Source organism: Tupaia chinensis, unplaced genomic scaffold (assembly GCF_000334495.1).
Source record: "Tupaia chinensis unplaced genomic scaffold, TupChi_1.0 Scaffold000627_1, whole genome shotgun sequence".
Lineage (NCBI taxonomy): Eukaryota > Metazoa > Chordata > Mammalia > Scandentia > Tupaiidae > Tupaia > Tupaia belangeri.
The window spans coordinates 2,379,214-2,402,338 of record NW_006160147.1 but is presented as its reverse complement, the minus strand read 5'-3'; the positions used below and the strand labels follow the sequence as shown (position 1 = coordinate 2,402,338).

General features: G+C 56.2%; 1 protein-coding gene across 1 annotated transcript; it reads left to right on the top strand.

Annotated features, from left to right (window-relative positions):
* Nucleotides 1-275: 275 nt before the first annotated feature.
* ETNK2 (ethanolamine kinase 2) lies at nt 276-20,061 on the top strand (the record flags this gene model as incomplete). Its single annotated transcript, XM_006159194.3, is given in 8 exon segments — nt 276-390; nt 1,964-2,223; nt 5,309-5,431; nt 11,284-11,426; nt 11,999-12,082; nt 14,708-14,853; nt 16,548-16,621; nt 19,894-20,061. Coding segments are annotated over 8 exon segments (1,018 nt in total), but the record flags the coding sequence as incomplete, so codon positions are not given.
* Between the last annotated feature and the right edge of the window lie 3,064 nt (nt 20,062-23,125).

Below are 23,125 nucleotides of genomic sequence, written 5' to 3'. Positions count from 1 at the left end.
GGCGATCGAAGCGGGCAGCTCGCGCCTGAGTCATGGACTTCCCCTGGCCCCTCCTCTACCACTCCCACTGCCTCGCCGGGCCCCCCCGCAGGGGCTAGCGCTCAGGCGGCGGCTCCGAGGGGGTGGGGCTGCTGGGAATAGCTGTGCCCCCTTCGGCTCCCCTGCCCTGCTCGCCTTTTTACCTGGGGAGGCAGACGCCGGGCCGGCAGTGCTCATGGGGCATGGAGGAGAAGACGACGGCCAGCGCTGGCTGGCCGGGGGCCGCCGGGCCCCCCCGCTGCCGTCCCGTTCTTCGGCATATCGGTAGACCAGGACGACATCCTTCCCGGAGCCCTGCGCCTCATCCAGGAGCTGCGGCCGCACTGGAAGCCGGAGCAAGTTCGGACCAAGGTAGCCAAGCGGGCGCGGGGCCGGGCCGGGGCCCTGCCGCGCTGCGAGGGGGCTGCGTGGACGCCTGTCCTTGCATCCTTCCGGGTGCCGGCCCCAGGGGTGCGCGGCTGCTGCGCAGGAGAGGTTCGGAACGTGGTTTGTGCGCGTTGGTTTTTCTCTTTCTATTTTGGTTCCTAAGCAAAGCTAGGCTCACGCCTCCCTCGGCCCTCCAAACACACCCCTCCTCCTGGGGCTCCTGGGCACTCCGGAGGTCCACCTGCCCGCTGTCAGCTTGCTGCGTGTGTGGGCCCCACCCCCTGGCGCTCGTGCTTAGCCCCTCGCTGCCCAGAAGCGTGTCACCAGCCAGCTCCGAAAGCTGAGGAGGCAGGAACTTCTAAGGAAACATACCGGCTGCCCCTTCTCCCCAGGGTGGGAGGAAAGCCTCCCAGCTCCAGGCTGCCCCCGAGGGTGCAGGAGCCACCGTGTGGCGTTCTCCCTGTCAGGAGCCCCTCACCATAGCTGCAGTTTGGGGCTCAGCAGCCCCCCACACAGCTGAACACACCTGTGGACATATCCTCCTCTTGAGGAACCCCAGGCCGACTCCTTAGGTGGCTTGCATTATCTTTAAAAAAAAATAGAGCCTTCACCTCTTCCCCCACCCCCTTCGCTGCTTGGGGAGGATGATGTTGCACACGTGGGGTGCTTGTGGGCTGTGCCCATAAGGGCCCCATGCTGACGGCCTCTGGATGGGGCAAAACCAAGTTCTAGGGAGACTCAAGACCTCAGTGGGGGCCTGCAGACCCCTCCTGGAGAGAGGTAGCACTTTAAAAATAAAAGGCCCAGTTTGGTCCAGGCATTAAGCAGACCCGAGGCCAGTTCCAGCACACATATGCTGTCTGCCTATTTCTCCTCTGTTTTCCCATGTAGAATTGGTTCAGACATCCTCCAAGGCCCCTTCCAGCTCTGTCCCTTGTGCTCCTTGAATTCATGCTTCCTTTCTCCTTATCGCCCTCCCCAGGGAGCCTGGACTCCCAGCTCAATTGTCCCCTGTCTCTTCTGGCACAGAACTCAGAGGCCTGGAGGACCTCTGACCGCCAAAGTGCTGGGACAGGTGCCAACCTCGGTCTCCTTCCTTGCACCTCTGTGCAGAGAAGGGCCGGAGATCCAGCAAAGCCCTCTGCCTGGCAGGTGGTGAGAGGCAGCTGGTGGGGAGGACTGGTCTGGGCAACTCCTGGCTCTTTTCTGCCACATTCTGGTTCTGGGGCTTCTTTCATGCAAGATGAAGCAGTACGGAGCAGGAGGGGGCTTCTGCCCGCCGAGGAGTGTGCAGATTCCCACACTGCCAACTCCCATGACTGAGGCAGACGCAGGAGAAACCACACGTGGGGCTGAGCCCACACTGCCATTATTCCCTTGCTATCCCAAGATGGGGGACATTGTTGTCCTTATGAGGCAATAGGCTAAAGGACTAGGGGTTCTGTGCAGCTGTGCTTGGCATTCACATGAGCACTTCCTGCGGAAGCTGGGGGGCCCTGGGAAGAGCCCAGAGAGATCCTGCCCCACCCACCCACGCACTGCCCTCCCCCCATACCAGCGCTTCACTGATGGCATCACCAACAAGCTGCTGGCCTGCTACGTGGACGAGGACATGCGGGACTGCGTGCTGGTGCGGGTGTATGGTGAGCGGACGGAGCTGCTGGTGGACCGGGAGAGCGAGGTCAGGAACTTCCAGCTGCTGCGAGCACACGGCTGTGCCCCCAAACTCTACTGCACCTTCCAGAATGGGCTGTGCTACGAGTACCTGCAGGGGGTGGCCCTGGGGCCCGAGCACATCCGGGAGCCCCAGCTTTTCAGGTGAGGAGGGGGCCAGGGTTCTGTTCATTTCTGCTCTTTCCCAAGCCTCGGGCTTAGAAATCCTCAGTCAGCTTCCTTGGTGTGAAGTAGGGTTCGTGGAGAACAGCTATCTGTGAGCGGGCCAGTCAGTGGGTGGTGGTTAAGGCGCCTGGATCCCACATGGCTGAATGTGGTTCAAGTTCTAGACCTGACAGCTTGAAAAACACCAAGCCTGAAATCGCAGAAGGAGTAATGGAAGTGAAGGGATTGAGGCATGACCACCTCCTATGGGGGTGCTTTCTTACTTTCCGTCTCTGTCTCTCTCACATGCTAAAACAAATTTAAAAAAAAAGCTGTGAGCCTCCTGAATTTGCACAAGGAATGTGCATGCGGCTGTACATGGTCCTGCAGAGGGGCTGTAGCTTCCTGTGGCATTTCAGTGGACTGCCAGAAGGATGAGTTCTGGGCGAGCAGAGTGAGGATCCTGATGAACGTGGAGCCGGAGGTCTTCGTACCCGAAGAGCAGCAGAGACCTGCTTCCTGGCCCAGACCTCAAACTTCTGCCTACCCCGAGTCTGATCTCAGAAACATCTGACCTTAGAAATGGAATCTGAGCCAAATTCCCAGAGCTCTCAGGGTTGCCTCTCCAAGCACGAGCATGCCGAGAGCCCAGGTGTGCAAGGAAAATAGGCCCTGCTCAGGTGAGCATGGGTCTACAAGCTTAGAGAGACACCATTCCTCCTGCCAGTGTCGCATCCTTCCTGGCACTCGTCAAGGTGGAAACCCAGGCTGGAGGAACGTCCGAGGCTTGTGAACCCATGGGAGCCCTTCACAGTGAAGTCCAGATGTGGAGGGCTCAGGCTGGCTTACCCCAGCCACGCGGTTGCTGCAGTGGGGCCTGGATGGGGAGAACCAAAGAGGCCTTGGTATATGTGCTCTGCAGCTGTGCCAGGTCAGGGCCTGGCAGTACCTGCCTCCTTCCTCCAGCCCTTGGCCATGAGGGTCGCTGTCCGTGGCGAGGGCTGAGGCAGGATGCGGTTGACTGCTGATACCAGGGTGGCAGCTCAGGGGTCTCCCTGGGATCCTGGCATCTGCCCTGTGCAGTCCCAGGGGAAGGAACCTGCCTCATACTGAGGCTACCTGAGTGTAGATCAAGACGCTTCCTCACTCTCTTAGCCCCTTTAAGTGTGCCTGGCTCTATTTGAATATTCTTCCCACTCCCTGACTGGCCCCCAGGGACTTAGGTGAAGGAAATCGGGGAGTTCCTCCACCACTGTTCTCTGAGTGCTGCCTTTGGGGCTGCTTGGGCCTCAGGACACACTTCGAGGTGTGCATGTAGCTGTGTGTGTGTGTTTGCAGGGAGCGAGAGGCACACAGCCCTGTCTGGGGGGGGGTCTTCTCAGGCTCGGCCTTAACAGCTCCAAATGCACCCAGCCTGGAGATGCAGGGTCAGAACAGGGGATGGGGCACATGGCCTGGCTCTTCCCCCACGCACTCCTCCCAGCTCCTCCTCACTCTTTGGCAATGAGCTCCAATCCTGCCAGGTCCTCACCTCACACCTCCCTCCACCCCTGTGAATCTGAGGCTGTCACTCATCCTCTCATAGAAACAATTACCGTTGTCAGGAAGGTCACCGGTGGATTTAGGTTCTCTAGTAAGAAGAACCTGGCATTTGGAGAGAGCCAGAAATTTGGAAAGGTGTGAGGTAGGCCCCTCCTGGATGGTTTTCCCAGGGTGGACCCATATCCCTCTGGGTGAGGGTGGATGTCTTAGGAGAAGGCCTGGAGCCCCCCTCCCCGTGGTTCCTGAACCCCACCTCCCACCCACGCCTGCTGAGGCTTCCCAGCATAAAAATGCTGAGTGTTGAGGTTACTTTCATTGCTATTCCAGACAACAGCCCTATTGATATTCAAGGAACGCTCTGCTCATGCTCTGTTCAGAATCTTCCTTTGGGAAGAGAAGGCCTGGGTGTCAGGTCTGTTTCCCTGCCTTACTCAAACCTTGGTGGGCTCCCTCCTGCCCCAAGGCCTCTGGCCTCAGAAAGCACAGCCTTCCTCTCTCACCCATGTGGCTACTGCCACACCCCCTGCCCCCTCCTCCCTAAGGAGATGGAAAACTTAGGGACTTCCAGAAGAGCCCCAAATCCCCTGTTATCCCATGGAGTATGGCCTGAGCAGGGCCTGGCAGGAAGGTTGAGGGTGCCCCTGGACCAGCTCTGTAATAAGGGTTCGAATAGCCACTCCCTTTGTTGTCTTTCCCAGTGACTATTCCAGCAACATGCAGAGGCAAAAGAGGCTTGGATGTTGGCGGCCTGGCAGACTGTTGAGGGTGGGGCTGCAGAAGGGGGTTGGCCGGCAGAGGACAGGGAGAGCCTGCTGGGCCCCGGGGCCTTGGGCGATGGGGTCCTTATCAAGGCCCTCCCTCTGTGATGGGTCAGTCTTCCACCACCCCCGCACTCTCCCAGCAACCTTCCCTACCGCCCACTCTGTCTCTCCCGGGACCTTGATAATGTCCACAGGAGAACTTGAAAATAGAATGCCAGTTTGTTTTGCGTCCTTGGCACCCAGCCGCCAGCATTAACTCCTTGCACCAAGTAAGGGGCTGCCCCAGGCCAGCCTGTTTCCCTCCCCACCTTGGCCTGGCTAATAAGAGGCGGCCATTTCATCCCTGCCTGGCATCATGCCCCCGGCCTCTTGGTGGAAAGTGACCTGCACTCACCTCCCTTGAGAGGGTGGGTCAGAGTCCGGGTGGAAGGGACAGGAGGAGGGCACCACCCCCACCAGTGCCCCTCTGTTCTCAGGTTGCTGCGGGTACAGCGGGTGGGGCAAGGCCACTGCCCTACGGTCAATAGCCCACCGCTTTGCCCTTCCACTCCCTGAAGGGAACCTCTGCTCCCGGAGAGGGAGCCCTAGGCCAAAGGTCTGATTTCCCTCCCTCGCCTCTGCTGCGCCCTTCCTTCTGCGGGACCTGGGGCCCCTGAGAGGTTCGTGGTAACTCCACACCTGGCCCAGTGGATCCTGAAGGGCTCCTTCCTAGTCGGCAAGGGCTGAGCAGGGAGGCGTGCCATGGCACTGACCCTCTCTACTCTTCCTTGGTGCTGCTGTAGGTTAATTGCCTTAGAAATGGCGAAGATCCACACTATCCACGCCAACGGCAGCCTGCCCAAGGCCATGCTCTGGCACATGATGCACAGTTACTTCACGCTGGTGAAGAACGAGATCAACCCCAGGTACAAGATGCGGGAGGGAACCGAGGCTGCCCCGGACTCAACTGCCCTCGCATGATCTCCGTTCCCCGTCTTCTGGCTCCAGCCTACCCCCGCGGGAGGTTTGGGGGCTCAGGGCCCAAGGTGGGGCTGAGGAGTCTCTCCCACAGCCCCTTCAGTCCTGGTTGCTGCGCCTCTGTCTCCACACAGAGATAGGCTGATGTACTAAAATCTCAAGAACTGAGATGAGCAGTTTTCTCCCTAGGCACTCATTGCTCCTGGACTCTTCAGATTAGGGCAGGAACTAGGGTTGGGGACAGTGTCTCCCCATTTTACTTGAAGGATGCTGAGGCTCAGAGACAGCTTTATCAACGTAGGGGGCCAGTCAGAGGTAGGCTTCTGTTTCTAGCGTGGGGCTCTTTCTACCTAAATGGCCTTCTGAACAGTGGGCTCAGGACAGCGCCCTCTGAGGAGGGGGTGGGACCAAGTTCAGAGTCTGTTGCAAGCACTCAGCCCGTCAGCCAACAAGCCTTGGGACATCAAAGTGCCTGCTTCCTGCCTGACTCCTCCAGTCCCCACATGCCTTCAGGGACCCTGCCCCGACCTTGCTCAGACTGACAGCTTGCTGTTACCATCACGCGCTTTCTAGGGAAGGATGTACACCGCAATCCTGACCTGCCTTTCCCCAGATAAGACGGATCTCTAAACTTGTTCTTGCGCTCTCTGGCCGGCACCTTGAGAGCCCTGCTAGCCTTTGGATACTCGATTCTCTGGCACAGCCTTGAGTGCTGAGGAAAGGGTGAAGGCAGTGAGGAAAGATGCTGTCTCTCCTTCTCACCAAGAAAAAAAAAGAGCAGTAGTGAGTTTCTGGTCCCTCCAGGCTTTCTGTTGGGACCGAATGTCACCTTTGCACCTAACGTTCTCAGGAGGTGGGCGAAGAAGGGGCTTGGAGATTAAGAATCTCCTTCCCACCCCTAAGGTGACAAGACAATAATTAACTCTGTCCTCAGACAGCGTGACTTAATCAAGATCTTCCCGCTTAGTGGTTATCAAGTACTGCTTGGGGACTGTTTGTCCAGGATGGCCTGAGTCTGCCCTCTTATTGACCATGTTCAGACCTTCTTTCACATGTCATCTCTGGGCTGCGGACTGCCTTCTCCCCGAGTTCTAACCCTGCATGTGGAGAACGGGACCTTAGTCTCCCAGCTCACTGCCTTCTTCTGACAGGTGGAAAAACTGAGGCCCAGAGAGGGGGTGGCAGTCACTGCTGATCAGTGGCTGCTCAGGGACTAGAGTGCAGGCCTCCCGGTGCTCAGGCATGATCTTTGATTCTGTGGCTTCCATTTTGCTGTCACTGTGTAACCTTGGGGTAACTTTGTTGAGGGGGAGTGGTCCCCCAAGAGTTGGCCAACTCCCTTTGTTCTTGTCAAACCTTTGACCTTGGGCAAACCAAGTTGCTTAACTTCTTTGAGCTTCTTTAGGGGATGATCCCTGCCCTGAACTGCCTAACCCGCCTAAGGGCCCAGGAATGATGAGCAGATGAGCAATCATTTAGACTAGATAAAGCACCTGAGTGCCAGTCACTGTCTAATAACCTTGATTTGTTCCATCCTTCATTTCACAAACTTGGATCGACTAGGATTTAGAACTCTAAAAATCTAGAAACATGACATTGGCCCTGCCTTCAAGAAGCTTAGGAGCCATCTGGGTAAAGAGGACATGCCCTGGCATGGCTACACAAGAAGCAGAATGTGTAATCTGTGCCCAGGGGCAGGGGAGGGGACCATGGAAGTATTTGGGGCAGATAAGATAGAGGCTACTCCAGCTGGAGCGGGGCTTGCTCCTGGATGCAGAGGGGATGAGGTTGCCCGGAGCAGGTCTTGAGGGGTTGTGGGAAATGGAGCCACAGAGGTGATTGGAACTGGGTGGTGAGGGGCCTTAAATGCCAGACTAAGGAGCCAAGAGCTGGCAGCAGCAAAAGCCCTGAGGATGGGTCCAGCAGGTGGTGTGTTGGTTAAGGCACTGGACTCCCACATGGCCAACCACAGATCGAGTCCTGGACCTGGCGGCTTGCCTTCTCCCCTCCCTCTGTCTCTCTCTGGTGAGCACATGTGCCCTATAGCAAATTTTTAAAGTAATAATAATAATAAATTAAATTAAATGATTGTAAGAAAGAAAGGAAAACTCTTGAGGGTGTTTGAGCCAGGGACTCAAGGCAGTAACCTGAGCGGGACTATGGTTTAGGAAGAATACTCTCTAGTATTCCAAGAGACAGACTTGGGTGGACAGTGGGAGGTAGATTTGAGGTAGGGAGACCCAACGGGGAGTGCTGTAATTAAATAGATGAGATGTGGGCCACCTGGGTGCATGGCAGTAACCCAACAGGACCCTCACAGGAAGGGTCCTGGTTTCGTGTCCTGGGACCTCCCTGGGGACACATGCATGTGCCCATGACTCAGGCTGGCAGACTGGTGATGGGTCGCAATGTGGAGGCCTTGTTAGGAGTGCCTGTCTCTCTGTATCTGTCTCTGTCTCTCTGATTTTTTTTTTGAGAGGTTTTTGCTATAGGGCACGTGCGCTCACCAGACAGACAGAGACAGACAGAGAGATAGAAAGCGAGAAATCACCCCCCAGAGGGGATGGCCACGCCACAATCTCTTCTCCTCCATTCTCCTCTCAAGATCTTGGGCATGCATGCACACGTGCCCGGCGTGAGTTTAAGCCACCGGTTCCGGGACTCTAACTACGGTTGACTACGTGGGAGTCCAGCGACATAGCCATTACGCTAACTGCTGGTCCCTCTGTCTCTCTGATTTAAGAAATGAATGAAAGAATGAATGGGCAGGGGATCTTGGCGTAATAGCTATGTCGCTGGACTCCCATGTAGTCAACCATGGTTTGAGTCCTGGACCCAGTGACTTAAACTCACACCAGGCACGTGTGTGTGCATGCCCGCCCAAGATCCCAAGAGGAGATTGGAGGAGAAAGGATTATGGCATGGCTATCCCCCCCTGGGGGGAGATTTCTCACTCGCTGTCTCTCTCCCTCTGTCTTTCTGGTGAGCGCATGCACCGTATAGCAAAAACCTCTCCTAAAAAAAAAAGTATGAATGAACAGATCCGAGACTAGGGTTGTCAGACTTGGAGCAGAGGATCCCCCTGGAATGCTTGCTAAGTGCAGATTCCCAGCCCAGCCGTGGAGCTTGATGGAGAGGCCTCGCATTAGCCCCCAAGAATCTGCACTGTGACAGGCTCCCCAGGTGCCTAGAGGCAGGTGACCCAGGAACCACGAGTTGAAGACCATTGCCCTGGGGCCGCTTCTGGGGGCTGTGGCAGCTATGGAAGTAGACTTGGTAGCCTTAGTGTTTGAAAGTGTCAGGGTAGCTGAGAAGATGTGGGGTGGATTACGAATTTGGAGGTATCAAACAGAGGTGCTGATGGATTGGCTGGCAGGAGGCACAGGTGACAGGCCAATAAGCTGCAGCTCTCAGAAAGTCGCCTGTGGGAGACCAGCAGGTGGCATGGTGGTTAAGGTGCTAGGCATTCCCACAGGGCCAATCACAGTTCGAGTCCTGGACTTGGTGGCTTACTTTCCCATTCCTGTCTCTCTCTCTCTCTCTCTCTCTCTCTCTCTCTGTGTGTGTGTGTGTGTGTGTGTCTGGCCAAAATAAAATAAATAAATGAATAAACAAAATTAAATAAATAATTAAAGGAAAGTCTCCTGTGGGAGAACACCCTTTTACCTGCCCCATCCTGAGAGCTGAGTGGAGATTTGCCAGGCAGCAGCCCCTTTAGCAGAAGGAACCTCATGGGGGGACCAGCATGTGGCATGGTGATTAAGGTGCTGGACACTCCCACATGACTGACCACGGTTTGAGTCCTGGACCTGGCAGCTTGCTTTCTCACTTTCTCATTTTCTCGCTTTTTTTCTCTCTCTCTTTCTCTCTGTGTCTCTCTCTGGTCAAACTAAAATAAAATGAATGAATAAATAAAATTTGCAAAAAAAGGAACCCCATGGCCTCCCTGGCATGGCCCCCCCCACCCCTCCTTCCCCCCACTGCTGTCTCTGAGGACAGTTCTTCCTGAGGCATGTTGGGATGTGTGGTTCCTGTCCTGCTAGCCCCACCGCTTCGAAAGTGCCCAGTGGTGTCGAGCTGACGGGAGCACAGCTAGACTCGAGGGCTCAGGGAGGGAAGCAGAGCAGCGAGGGAGGCTGCCCGGGAGGTAGAAGGCCCAGGCTGTTCCCACAGGAACCAGCTGCGTGGCCTTGGGATGGGCAGACTCGGGGATGGACTGAGGTCAGGGCCTGGGCAGCAGGCAGCTTGGATGGGGTGTGGGCAAAGCCAAGGAAGCCTCCTAATTCTTATCTTTGTATGATCTCAATCCAAGAAGAAAAAGGGATCTTGAAAGAAAAGGTAGATTCGTAAGGAGAGCCAAGTGTGAATGGTGTCACGCAGCCCCACAGACACAGATAAACTCCAGCAGAAACCCTGGACTCAGGCCTCTGCAGAGCCCCCGAGGGGCACCTGGGCCTCCCAAGCAAAGGGAAGAGCTCTCACAATTGGAAGACTCAGCTGGATTTCAGGTCTTCAGATGAGGAAGCAGAAAACCCAGCTGTGTAAGAGTACCCAAGCACTGGAGAGATGCCTCTGTCCTTCCTTGAACCTGTTTCCCATGGGGTCAGACTAGCTGACCTAAGACCCTCTTTAGCTTTGACCTCAAACCCCCGGGGGAGGGGCTACTTGTTCTCCTTTTCCAAGGGTGACAAGGGTACTATGTGGCCGAGTCCTCTTTCCCGCGTCTGGCCTCTGGCCTGGGAGAGGTGACTGGTCTGTCCTGTGGGAAGGCAAGAGGGGGCATAGCTCATCCTCCGTCATTTGCTCTCGCTGCCCTGGACAAAGAATCGCAAGCAGGAGGTACATGAATGGAGTTCAAACCCCGTCTCCTCCCCTCCACTCATTGGTGGTTCCGGGTTTTTAAGGGTTGTGCTAACTATTTGGCTTTTGCAGTGTACACAGATCCTGGGGACCAAAGTTCAGAGCATCTGAGTACAGCACGCTCCCCCAGACTTCCACGTGGCCCCAGATAACCTCAGCTTGCCTGATTTGTTCCCGCATCCTGAGCAGCAGTGGCTGTGGTGTACACGGGTGGGAGTGGGCTGGGCTCAATCCATCTTTGTTCCGGCCCTCCTGTCACCCACACGGGGTCTGCCAGGGGTCTGGGATGAGGAAGCACACAGTCATAAGTTAAGATGGAAGGGACAAGTTATTGGGGAGCAACAGTCCCAGAGCCCTTACCGTGAAAGGCCCTACTCCCCTGGCGTTGTGCGAGCAAGCCCTGGAAACACTTGGCTAGCTTTCCCTGTGGCCTGAGGGGTCTGTCTGTGGGATGGGAGGCCAGAGCAGCAGGCTCTTTGGGCTCTCCCGCCCACAACACTGGCCGTTGCTGGAGGACGAAGGAGCACACCTCTGCACCTGGGGAGTTCCCTGCTGCGGCCCCTCCAGGGCACCCTCACTCCTCTCACCTTACTCCACCTTGCTTTAGGGGTCTTAGACTCATCGGGTCAAGACACTTGCTCTCGCCTCCCCTATCCTCTCCCAGGGCCTCCTTCCTTGCCTTATGCCTGTCATGAAGCATCCGGTCAGGGACTTCGATGCTCTGCTAAATGCTCTGTGCCCATGTTTCCATCAGCTTCTTAGCATAACCACAGAAGTCAGCGGGACAGGTGACCACAGCGAGGGTCTGAAAGGTGGGCTCTCTGCTCATGGTCCCAGTGCAGTCAGTAGCAGTAATGACCTTGGGATGCAGGATTTGGGAGTCCCTGCTTGGCTGCCATCAGCCCTCCTTCCATTGGCTGCCATTTTTGCCACTATCTAGCCTCTCTGCAGATGTCCCCAAGGTGGAGGTGTTGGAGTGGGAGCTGGCCTGGCTGAAGGAGCACCTGTCCCAGCTGGATTCCCCTGTGGTGTTTTGTCACAATGACCTGCTCTGCAAGAACATTATCTACGACAGCACCAAAGGTATGGCTTCCCCAGCCCCAGCCAGGCTGCAGCAGCTGGCCAGGGGCCTCTTCCTAGGCTGGTGCTTGGACCAGCAAAAGGAGACCTGGGGTTAGGGCTTATGTTAATTCGAAGGAGAGAAGGGGAAAGGAAATATGGAATTCCCACTTGGAAAAATCTATGCCAGGGAAGAACTCAAAGCAGGCCAGCTGCTACATGAGGGCCCACGCTGTTTCTTCTGGGCATTGGGCTTCTGAGAACACTGTGGGTGGCCCTGAGCCTTCAGAGAGATGGAATGAACCCCTGGTGTTCCTGATGCCATTGTCACCACAAGGAGCACTTAGCCTTGTTTCTGATCCTTAGCCATGCTGAGGGCAGACGAGGAGAGCCTGAGGATCCAGCTGTGTGAAAGGGAGAAGAAGAGCTGGGGAAAGGACAAGTGGACACATGGGCAGAGGGCAGAAAGCCACAAAGGAGATTGCTGCAGAGCTTGGGATCGGCCAGGTGCTGCAGAGGTCAGGGCCTGCTTGAGCAGGCAGGCCTTCTTTCCAGATCTCCTGGGACCGGCCTCATGCCTCTCCTCTCCCTCACAGGGCATGTGCGGTTCATCGACTATGAATATGCCGGCTACAACTACCAAGCTTTCGACATTGGCAACCATTTCAATGAGTTTGCAGGTGAGAGGGGCATCCCTGTGTAACCTGTAACTTGGCAAAGTCAAGGTTTGGGGGCAGAACCAGAAGCGTTCTGTACTTGGAGGATGGAGGCCAGGTATTCCCTGTCCTCCCAAACGGTACAGTGCCGAGGGTGAAGGCCCTTCCTGCCTTTAGAGAGCTCCAAGTCTTGCGGGGGAGCAGGACCCATGTCTGTTAGCCCACGTGGCAGTTTGGAGCAGACTGGAAAAACATCCTCTATAGGATTGCTAGGCATATTCAAGAATACCATATGTGGGACCAGCACTTGGCGTAATGGCTACGTCTCTGGACTCCCACAAAGTCGACCGGGGTTTGATTCCTGGACCCAGTGGCTTAAACTCATGCCAGGTGCGTATGCGTGTGTGCCTAAGATCCCGAGAGGAGAAGGGATTGTGGTGTGGCCATACCCTCTGGGGGGTGATTTCTCACTTTCTATCTCTCTGTTTCTCTCTGTCTTTCTGGCAAGCGCACGTGCCCTATAGCAAAAACCTCTCAAAAAAAAAAAAAAAAATACCATGCATTAGGAAAAGACCCCTTCTGGGCAAGGCCCTTCCAGAAACCTGGGGACCAGGTCTGCCAAGCACTTAATATACCTAAGGGCAGCCACCAGCTTCCCCAGGAACCCAGGAACCCAGGGGTGATGTGGCCTCAGCTGGCCAGAGCAGTGAGCACAGGTGTGGCAGGGGGCAGAGGCTGGCCCCTGGCAGGGCACCTGGCCTGGGAATTCTTGGCCACCAGGCCTACTGCCTCCCCAGAAGGATCCTTGTTAAGCATTTAAGTCCTTTCACTCACCACAAAGAGCAAAGTCCAGCTGGAATTTCTCCAGAAGAGCAGATTGCCTCCTGATCCCAAGTTGAGAAAGGAGGAGGAAGATCTTAGCATGGAAAAGGAAGAGGGCAGGGGAAATTAGGAGCCAAGGAGAGGGCCTCCCTGGGTTCTCAGGAGCCTAAAATATGGAGTCCTGGTATCGGGTCCAAACTCGATCCCACCTCTAATGGGCCATGTGACCTTGGGCAGGTTTCTTCTCTCAGTTTTAGTTTCTACTTCTCTATAAGACCTTTGGGCGTCAGGACACTGCGCTTTCTCCAGGGATATAAGGGAATCTTGGGAAGGATAAGAAGCAAAGAGGAGAGAGGAAGAGCCCCTGGAGACAGTGGCCCAGTCCTGATCCGCTTAAAGAAAACACTTCATGGGACCAGCAGATAGCATGAAGTTATGTCACTAGACTCCCATGTAGTCAACTGTGATTTGAGTCCTGGACTCAGTGGCTTAAAACTCACACCGGACATGTGCACGTACAAGCCCAAATTCCCAAGAGGAGAATGGAAGAGAAAGGATTGTGGGGTGACCATCCACTCTGGGGGGGGATTTCTAGCATTCTGTCTCTCTTTATCTCTCTGTCTCTCTGTTGAGCACACACACCCTATAGCAAAAATCTCTCTACTAAAAAAAAAAAGAAACCACTTCTTGGGCCAGTCATGTGGTGTGGTGATTAAGGCAGCTGAGTGCCACTGGCCAACTGTGCAGTTTGGGTCCCGGACCTGGTGTCTTGAAAAACACACTGGGCACATGTGACTGCATGCCCAAAATCCCAAAAGAAGAGTGGAAGAGAAGGGACTGTGGCATGGTCAGCCCCCGGGGGATCCTTTCTCACTTTCTCTCTCTCTCTCTTTCTCTCTCTCTCTCTCTCTCTCTCCTCCTCCACCTCCTCCTCTCGTGAATGCACATGCTAACACACACACAGAAGAAACATTTATTTCTTTTGTATTTAAAGAATTGCTTTTTATTGAACTTTATTTTATTAATTAACTAGTTAATTAATTTTTATTTGATCAGAGAGGGACAGAACGAGAGAGAGGGAAAGCGAGAAAGCAAGCCACCAGATCTGGGATTCAAACCACTGTCGGCCATGTGGGAGTCCAGTGCCCCCAGTCACCGTGCCACCCACCAGCCTCGAAACCACTTGTTTCTGAACTAGTTCTGGAGTCACCGTCTCTGCCACTGTGCCCAGGATGTGGCTAGTGGTGCTGTGCCGGCAGCACGAAGACTCCTGGGGAGGCAGGGCTGGAAGGAATGTGAGCCGTGGCCCATGGTGCCAAGCTTAGCTGCGTTTCAGAACCGCCTGGAGAACTGGACGGGGTAGGGGTGCTCCCTGTCCAGTTAACACTGGTCCAGGAAGAAGTGTTTGATGCTCACACACGAAGTCCAGCCCTTCACGTGATACATGGAGAAATCGAAGCCAGTGAGAGGAAAGGGCTGTCCCGGGTTAGCTGGAGGTAGTGCCCCCATGGGGCCTTCACTTAGTACAGGACAAGGGAATCTAGGTACTTCTGGGACGATGCCTTGCCCTTCAACCTGTCTGTCCCTCTGCTTGCTTTGCCCCCATGGAGCAGTGCCAGCTGGGGTGGGGTAGAGCCAGCCCCCCATCGCCTGAGTTTGGTGATTTGAGAAGCTACATTGCCAGGGCTGCCTCATTCCCAGAGCACAGCCCTGCAGGTCCCAAGAGGTGGGCGTTTTGAGGGGAGAAGGGAACACCTTTGAGCTCACAGTCCCCGGAGTCCCCAAGGTCGCCCGTTCCAGCAGCTTGTCTGGCCCTCCTCCCGTCAGGTGTGAACGAGGTGGATTACTGCCGGTACCCAGAGCGGGAGACCCAGCTGCAGTGGCTGCGCTACTACCTGCAGGCACAGAAAGGGACGGCCGTGACCCCCAGGGAGGTGGAGAGGCTCTACGTGCAAGTCAACAAGTTCGCCCTGGTGAGTCTCCGGCTGGCGGGGCGGGAGCGAGCCGGCCGGGAAGGAGGAGGGACCTGTGACCCAGCCCTAGTCTCCTCTCCAGAGCTCAGATCAGCTGTGAGATTCTGGGGACCCCATCGTAAGCTACCCTAGCGGAAGAGCCATCCTGAGCGTCCCCTCAATATCGAGATGCCCTGCTCTCTGCTCTCCGGCCCCACCAAGTCTGTTCTTTCTTCTAGAGAAATACTTCCAAGAGGCCTCTCGGCTTCCTAGGTCAGCAGTGCTCTTGTTTGGATAAGTAGCTCTTTCTCCTGTGTAACCACAGCCTTGCACGCTGCAGTTAAATTCATCCTTTCTGTTAAGCCTTCGAAGAGACAGGGTGTCAGGACCTAATCCACCTGTTCCTGCCTTCCCTGACTCAGAGCTCCTTAAGCCTTTCCCACCAGCTGCTCCTGCCCCAGTCACCGTGCTGTCAGTTCTTAGTTCTGAGAGCTGCTTATCCAGGGTACACGGTTCATGCCCAGTCTGCACCCATGTGTGCCCCAGGGCATCGCTTACTAGATTTATCAATGCCAACCACGCATAAGCAAGAAGACAGTTCAGCAGCTTGAACTGCGCAGTACGTGACAGAGCGAAACGAAGCCTCCGTGTTTCTGTGATTCCCGGTTGCCCACTCTCTTTTCCTCGTGGGCACAGAAACCAGTCTACCCCTGGGGCCAGCAGAGGGCGCGGTGGTGAAGGTGCTGGACTCCCACGTGGCTGACTGTAGTTTGAGTCCCGGATCTGGCAGCTTGCTTTCTCACTTTGCTTTTCTCTCTTTCTGTCTCTCTCTGGTCAAGCTAAAACAAAAAGTAATAATAACAACAACAACGACAAGATCTACGCTAGCCTCTCCCTCTGAAGGACTTCAGCTGCAGCACAGGCCTCCCCCCTGCCCTGCTTGTAGTCCTCGTGCATATTTGCTAGTTTATCAAGCAGGACTTTGGGAAAGGCTGGGCGAGCTACGGCCTGGGAAAGTGATGGTGTCTCTCATGCCATTCAAGGCCAGCTGGAACCCTGGCTCCCTGGTTCCTTGAGCTTGGGGTGAGCTGGGCCTTGGGGGCACTTCTAAGTACAAGAAAGCACAGTCAGATGCTCAATAAACACCCAGTTTGGGGCTTCTTATTCCCAGATCTGGACACATTTTCCACCTGACCAGCCTCCTGGAGGAAAAGGAGGGGGGGTGGAGGTCAGTGTAGGGGCTTCCAATGGAGCAGAGCTCTGGTGACCACATGGCCAGGGCATAGCCACTGACCCCTCTTCTTGCCTTATTGAGGAATACCAGCCCCTTTGCAGCCCCCAGGCCTAAGCTGTGGCTTAGGGGTTCACCATGGCCTAGTCCATTGGCCTGGAGTCCAGAGCGGGCCTCAGTAGGGAAGAAGCCGGGGTGCAGGGTTCTGCTCAGGGCGGGGCACCACCTGGAATCGCAGTGAGTCCCACTCTGCCGACGCCCTGCCTGTGGTGGGCAAACTAGGTTCTGCCTGCCTTCCTCCAGGAGCGAGCCCCAGCTGTCAGTGCCCAGCTGTCTGTCCTGTAATTCTCCGGCCTGTGCCAGGGGCCCTACCTCGTCTCTGCCAGTTTCCTAGCCCTATCTTCCAGAGCCCATGCCTTTCCAGCTCTGCTAGGTCCTTGAGGGGCACGGGGAGCCTGGCTGACCCTCTCTGGTCTGTTTCCAGGCATCTCACTTCTTCTGGGCTCTCTGGGCCCTCATCCAGAACCAGTACTCCACCATCGACTTCGACTTCCTCAGGTGAGTGTAGCGGTGGAGAAGGGGCCCTGGCCCAGGGTGCGGGGCAGGGCACAGGACAGCCCACATGTAGGCCAGGGCCCAGGCCTCTGCTCTGCCTACCGCCCTCCCTCCCCGCCCATTCCCAGTGGGTGGCCACTCCAGCACTTGCTAGGGGTAGGGGAGCTCCATGCAGAAACCAGTCAGTGTGCATGTCCTCTCCCCTCCCTCTCTAGCCCCCTGCAGCTGTGTCCTAGCACCAGCCCCCTGCGGCCCCTGCCCCACCCTGTACCCATGCGCTTCGTGGAGCCTGCAGGGAAGCATGGAAGACGGGCTGGAAGATCGCGGAGTCTCGCCCTCATTTTACAGCAGGGAGGACAGAATTCCAGAGAGCAAGAGCCACTTGCCGAGGTCACTCGGTGACTCAGTGGTCGGGTGCTGCCTGCCTGCTTGCAGATCAGCCCCAGTCACCCCTGCAGTGGCTCCTAGTGATATTCAGGGATCCTGCATAGAACGTGTTCGGGCATGGCATTCAAGGGTGCGTGTCATGTGAAGTCCCTATGTCCCCACAGGCCAGGAGTCATTTCTCCCTCCATTCTGGCCCAGTCCCTGCCCACCTCCTCATTCTCAGCGGATAGGGCATCACTGCCTTGGCTTCACAGTGCCGGTAGCCCTCAGAGAAATGCCAGTCAATAGCAGAGGTGTGGCCTGCCCAGCAGCACAGCCGCTATCACAAAGCCTGCCTGGCCAGGTGGCGCCCAGGTGAGATGGAGGCTCCCCGAGGCAGACCCACTCGGGAGGTTTATTTCCGGAGTCCCCCACCCACCCCCGAGGCATGCTGGGCATGTTCACGCCCACAGTCCGGGCTGACTGAGGAGGGGGTAGACTGCAGCACCAGGGCCTTGCCAGGGGTGCTGTGTTGCTCTCTGTCTATCTGTCTGTCTCACTCATGAAAGAAGTAAACTTTGGCTGAGAACAGAGAAGGGGGTGCAGTGTGGCCATTCCCCCAGTGGGTGATTCTCTCTCTTCCTGGTGAGCACATGCACCTTATACGGGGATGGGGGGACGTTTTAAAAGTAAAATTGGGGAAGAAAAAAATCTAAAGCTAGACCTAGACCTATTGGCACATGCCTGTAATTCCGAGGCTGAGGCAGGAGGGAGGGTCGTGAGTTCAAGGCCACCCTAGGCAATGTAATAACATCCTGTCTCTAAAAAACAAACAGAAAACACAGCGGGGCAAGTGCGTGGAGGAACTGAAGCTCTTACGCGCTGTTGGGACACTGTGAGCGGGGATCTAAAGTGGTGCGGCCACTAAGGAAAGCAGGACAATGGTTCCTCAAGAAGTTAAAAATAGAATTACCAGAGGGTAGCAGGTGGTGTAATGGGTAAGCCACTAGACTCTCACATGTCCGACCATAGTTCAAGTCCCAGACCTGGCAGCATGAAAGCCATACCAGGCTCTTGTGTGTGCATGCCCAAAATCCTGAGAGGAAAGTGGAGAGGGACTGCACCATGGCCATCCCCACTTGGGGGAGGAATTTCTCACTTTCCTGTGCTTTCTACCTCTGGTGAGTACACACACCCTATGGGGGGGAAAAAAAACTTAAAAAAAATAGAACTACCTCATTGTCTAGCTGAGTAGCATAGTCAGTGGCCACTGAGCTGTAGTGCTGGAAGCCACAGGGCCTACCACGGGTTCAGATCCGAAGTCAGCTCAGAACCACACCAGGCACACGTGTGTTTGTGCCCATGACACTGAGCTGGAGGGCTGGAGAATCCCAGCGTGGGGAGACCCTCTTCAAGACGCTTCTCTCTGTATTTCTCTCATGCATGCACGTGCACTCTATCACAAACAGAATGAACTTTTAAAATCCCACTTCTGGGGGCCAGCAGGTGACATAGTGGCTTAAGGTGCTAGACTCCCACATAGTTGACCATGGTCTGAGTCTCAGACCTGGTGGTTTGCATGCCTGACATATGTGTGTGTGTGTGTGTACCCAAAATCCCAAAAAGAAAATGGAGAAGGGATTGTGGCATGGCCGTCCCTCCAGGAGTGATTTCTCACTTTCCCTCTCTGTCCCTGCAGCAGGTGCACGCCCCCTTTAGCAAACTGGGGAGAAAAGGAAAATCCCACCTCTGGGCCAGCGCAGTGACCTGATAGTTAAGGGAGCCCGGCCCCATATGGCTGCATGCTTCAGATCTGGCCCCGGTGGCTTGAAAAATGCTGGGCACGTGTGCTTGCATGCTCCAAATCCCAATAGAATAGAGAAGGAATTAAAGTGTGACCAGGCCCCACTTGGAGGAGGGGCTACCTTCTCCCTCTCCCCTCCTCCCTCCTCTCTCCCTCTCTGGCAAGTGCACGTGCCCTCTGGCAAAATTCACAAAAGTCTCAGCCCTGAGTGTGTACCCCCAGAACTGAAAGCAGAGTCTCAGAGAGACGTGCACACAGGCGTCCACAGCATCGTGCATGGTAGCCAAGGGGGAGAGGTGCCCCGTGTCCGGCGACAGGTGAAAGGAGGGACAGAGTGTGGCACAGCAGTGCTTAGCCTGGAGGAGGAAATCCCAGCACGCCAGGAACATATGCACATCACGCTGAGTGAGATAAGCCACTCTTAACAAATACTGTGGTTCTGCTTATGGAAGGAAACCTAGCAGGGCAATTCATGGTCGGAAGTGGAATAGTTACCAGGGCAGGAGAAGGGGGGAAATGGGGAGTACTATTTAACGAGAGTAGAGTTTCAGTTGTGCAGAATGAGTAAGTTCCAGAGATCTGTCGCGCACTGCGAATAGACTGAACGCTACAGAACCATAAAAGCAAAGCTGCAGACAGACACGCCTGTGGAAGGTTGCTCTGGTCTGGTCTAAGAAGGAAAAGTTAGCGACCAGCAGATGGCGTAATGGTTACATCGCTGAGCTTCCACGTAGTCCACTGCGGTGTGAGTCTCGGACCTGGTGACTTAAAACTCACACCAGGTGTGTGTGCGCATGCCCAAAATCCTGAGAGGAAAATGGAGCAGTAGGGAGTACAGTGTGGCCATCCCCCACGGGGGTAGGGGGGATGGCGTGATTTCTCGCTTTCTGTCTCTCTCTCCACTGAGCTCACATACCCTACAGCAAACATTTCTTCAAAGGAGGGGGGGAGGAAAAATTATAGATGAGGTAAAAATAAAAGAAGTCTGAGCTGTGGCGTTGACTCTCCCAGCACTGAGTGGCTTAGAGCTGCTGAGTTCTCTTCTGGTGGGAGTACCCCACCTGCTGCCCTCCTCACCCCAGCTCCCTTTCCTGTCTTTCCGCAGGTATGCAGTGATCCGATTCAACCAGTACTTCAAGGTGAAGCCTCAGGTGTCGGCCTTGGAGATGCCAAAGTGACCGGCCACCCATCCCTCCAGCCCCTCTGCCAAGCCAGACCTGTTCCCGCAGGACGGTTCTGTTCTGGGGCCCTCAACCTTGGGCAAGGTGGGAGAGCGGACAGGTGGGTGTCCAGGGAGAAGGTGTTGTCCCTGATGCCAGCGCCCCCATGAATGCCACTGAAGACCTCATTCTCCTGCCTGGAGGGGCTGATAGGACCCGACACAGGGTCTCTTTCACCTCACCAGGCCCCAGAGGAAGTGCCTGCAGACAGCCTGGGAAGCTTACCACCCCAGTCTGGCTCTGCTGGGTCAGGGCTGCCTTAGACGTCTGAGCCTTCCTGGCAGGAGGCAGGGGCAGGGGCAGGGGGCGGGCTCCTTTCTTACTCCAGCCCCCCAGCCTCCAGCCAGCCTACCTCCAGCCCCCCAGCCTCCAGCCAGCTCCCTTGCATGGCCCACACTGGAGGTGCTGAGCCCCAAACCAGCATCATGCCAACTGGCAGGTGGCTTGTGGGAGTTCTCTAATTGGGCACAGCTCCCCTAGCCGCTGCCTCATCTGAGAGCCCTCATTTCTCCAAACCAGATCCAATGAAATAACCCCTTCCTAAACCTGCCCTGGAAAGCCTGCTCCCCTCCAGGGCCCTGGCTACCCCGCTGCTCGTCTCTACCCCTAGCAGCCTGCTGGGGGGAGACAAGGCAGTGCCCAAGCCCTGGGCCTCCGAAGCTGGGCCACGGGAGGTCTGTGGCTTGGCCAGAGGACACCAGCAGCCTCGCCCCTGGACCCCTCCCCTCCTGGCTCTCCCTCTCCTCTGTCCTGAAGTCAGCCCGCAGTCTCCCATCATTGCGAATGACCAATGGGAGTCAAGGGCCAGGGCCAGGGCCCTCTGTGGCCCTACACGGGGAGCCTGGGCAGGGTGGACCTGAGAAGGTGCTGGCTGAGGGGGCTGTCTGACACTCAGCAGCCTCCACCTCCTCTCTGCCCTCCTGGCTCTGGCCTGTAAAGTGATTCATTTGTAAATAATGTGGTTTTCTGCATTAAAATGCTCATTTCAGGGGGACTGCTGTGTCTGAGTCACAGTGAGAATTGGACCCAGAGGATGATTCCCTGGCCCGGGCTGCATCCCCTCTGCTGTCCCCATCGAGGGAGTGGCCTGTGCACCAATAGCAGCAGGGCTCCGTGTAGACCAGGGCAGGACTGGTGTTTGAGTCAGTGGGCCCTGGAGGTGAGCAGGCCGGTGAAAAAGTACCCCAGAGAGAAAAGCATTCAGGACTTCCTCCTCGCTCCCCTCTGGCTCCCAGCCCCTGTGGGGAGGGGGCTTCCCTGCTAAGAGCGGGAGTTAAGGTTCTGGAGCCAATCTGCCACTTTCTCAGAAGGCAGAGGGAGGGAAGAGCAAAATGCAGAGGTGAGAAAGGGCACCGCTCTCAGCAGCCCAGGTGTTCCAGCTACTTCCAGAACCCTCCAGAACTAGCCCAGGGCCCTGAAGGGCAGCAGTGGCAACAGCCACCAGCCAGGTGGACTCTGGTTGTTTGGCTTTTGCCTGCAGAAGCACCAGAGTGCCATGGCAACTGCCGGAGCTGGCGGGGCAGCTGGGGCCTGTGGGGTCATGGTGACCCAGGGTGGCCAGGCCCTCTGTGGCTGTCAGCCTAGGTGTTGATGGACGATGTGGGGAATGAGTGCCCAGTCATAGGGTGGGAGCAGACTGGGCAGGTGGGAGCCCCTGAAGGCCAGACACAGCCTGCCCGCGGACCAGCTGACAGTCCCCGCGGACACCTCTGGGGTTGAGGGCAGAAATAACCACTGCAAAAGGAAGTCAGGTTCGTGTCCAGCCTGCTGGCATCTTGATGTCACTGCACTGGAGACTGGTAAGCAGGGAATGGCTGGGACGGGCCCACTGGTGCCCTCCTGTGCCCTCAGGCCCTGGCACTATGTGTACAGCACTCAGCCAGCTGGCACATCCATTGCCCTTCTTGGAGAAAGTATTCTCACTCCTCCCGGGCAGTGGGCAAGCACACCCCTTCCCCCAAAGGCTGGGAGCCCCACCTTTCTGCTTTCACTGTCACTCAAGCTGAAGGGCACCCTGCCCTCCTGGCTCAGCACTAGGCCTGAGAACCCCGCAGGCTCCCTTCCAAGGCCCTAGGTAGGGGCTAGAGGCTCCCCTTCCTGAGGGGCTCTGACCCTTGGCCTCTGCAGGAGAGGCACAGTGAGCAGAGAGCAAGACTGTGCCGTAGCCTCCTGGCAACAAGCAGGACGCTGTTTAGGCCTGTGCAACCCACCGGAGCCGTCTGGCCTCTCCTGGGACATGGGGTGGGGCCCCAGCCGTCCCAGAGAATGCATTGTGACTGGGTCAGCAGCTGGAAAGAGGTGGCTGGTAAGTCCCTGGAGTATGACCTGGGCAGGACTGGCCCCTGGCCACCACTCCTGGCCACAGGGGACTTGCCAGTAGAAGTAGTCGGCACCAGCAGTGCTGCGAAAGCGAGCCATGAGCAGGGCTGGAATACTTCTGAAGGGACTGCCCGGAAGTGGCTTGGACGGGTGGGGGCGGTAGCATGGTAATGGATAGCGATGCGGGCCGCGCAATATCCCTGGTGACCACTAGGGGGCAGGCGCCGCAGCTCCCTTCCCACCGCAGTTTGTGTATTTTCCCAGCCCAGCGTGGGGTGGGCATAGGCGAGGCAGCCCAAACCTCTGCGGCGCCCAAGGAGAGCAGCCAGGGGAGTAATAATCCAGGTCTTCACTCCTAGAGCGTCCAAGTTGTGGCCCAGAACCAACCATACCTCCCTTCTCTCCCCACTTGGCCCAAATTTAGAAAGCCCTCACCCAGGAGTCCTGCAAGGCCACTCTACTTTTGAACATCTTTGTGGAAAAGTTTTTCTTGGAACCAGCAGTTGGCGTAATGGCTATGTCGCTGGACTCCCATCTAGTCGACTACAGTTCGAGTCCTGCGACCCGGTGGCTTAAACTCACACCGGCGCGTTGTGTGTGAGAATGGAGAAGAGATTGCAGCATGGCCATCCCCCCGGGGGTGGGGTGGGGAGTGATTTCTCTCTGTCTTTCTAGCAAGCGCACATACCCTATAGCAAAAACCTCTCAAAAAAAAAAAAAAAAAGCTTATTTATGTCAAAGTGAACTACACTGGAGTCCAAGGTCAGCCTCCGGAGTCATGTGGAATTTCTTCACTCG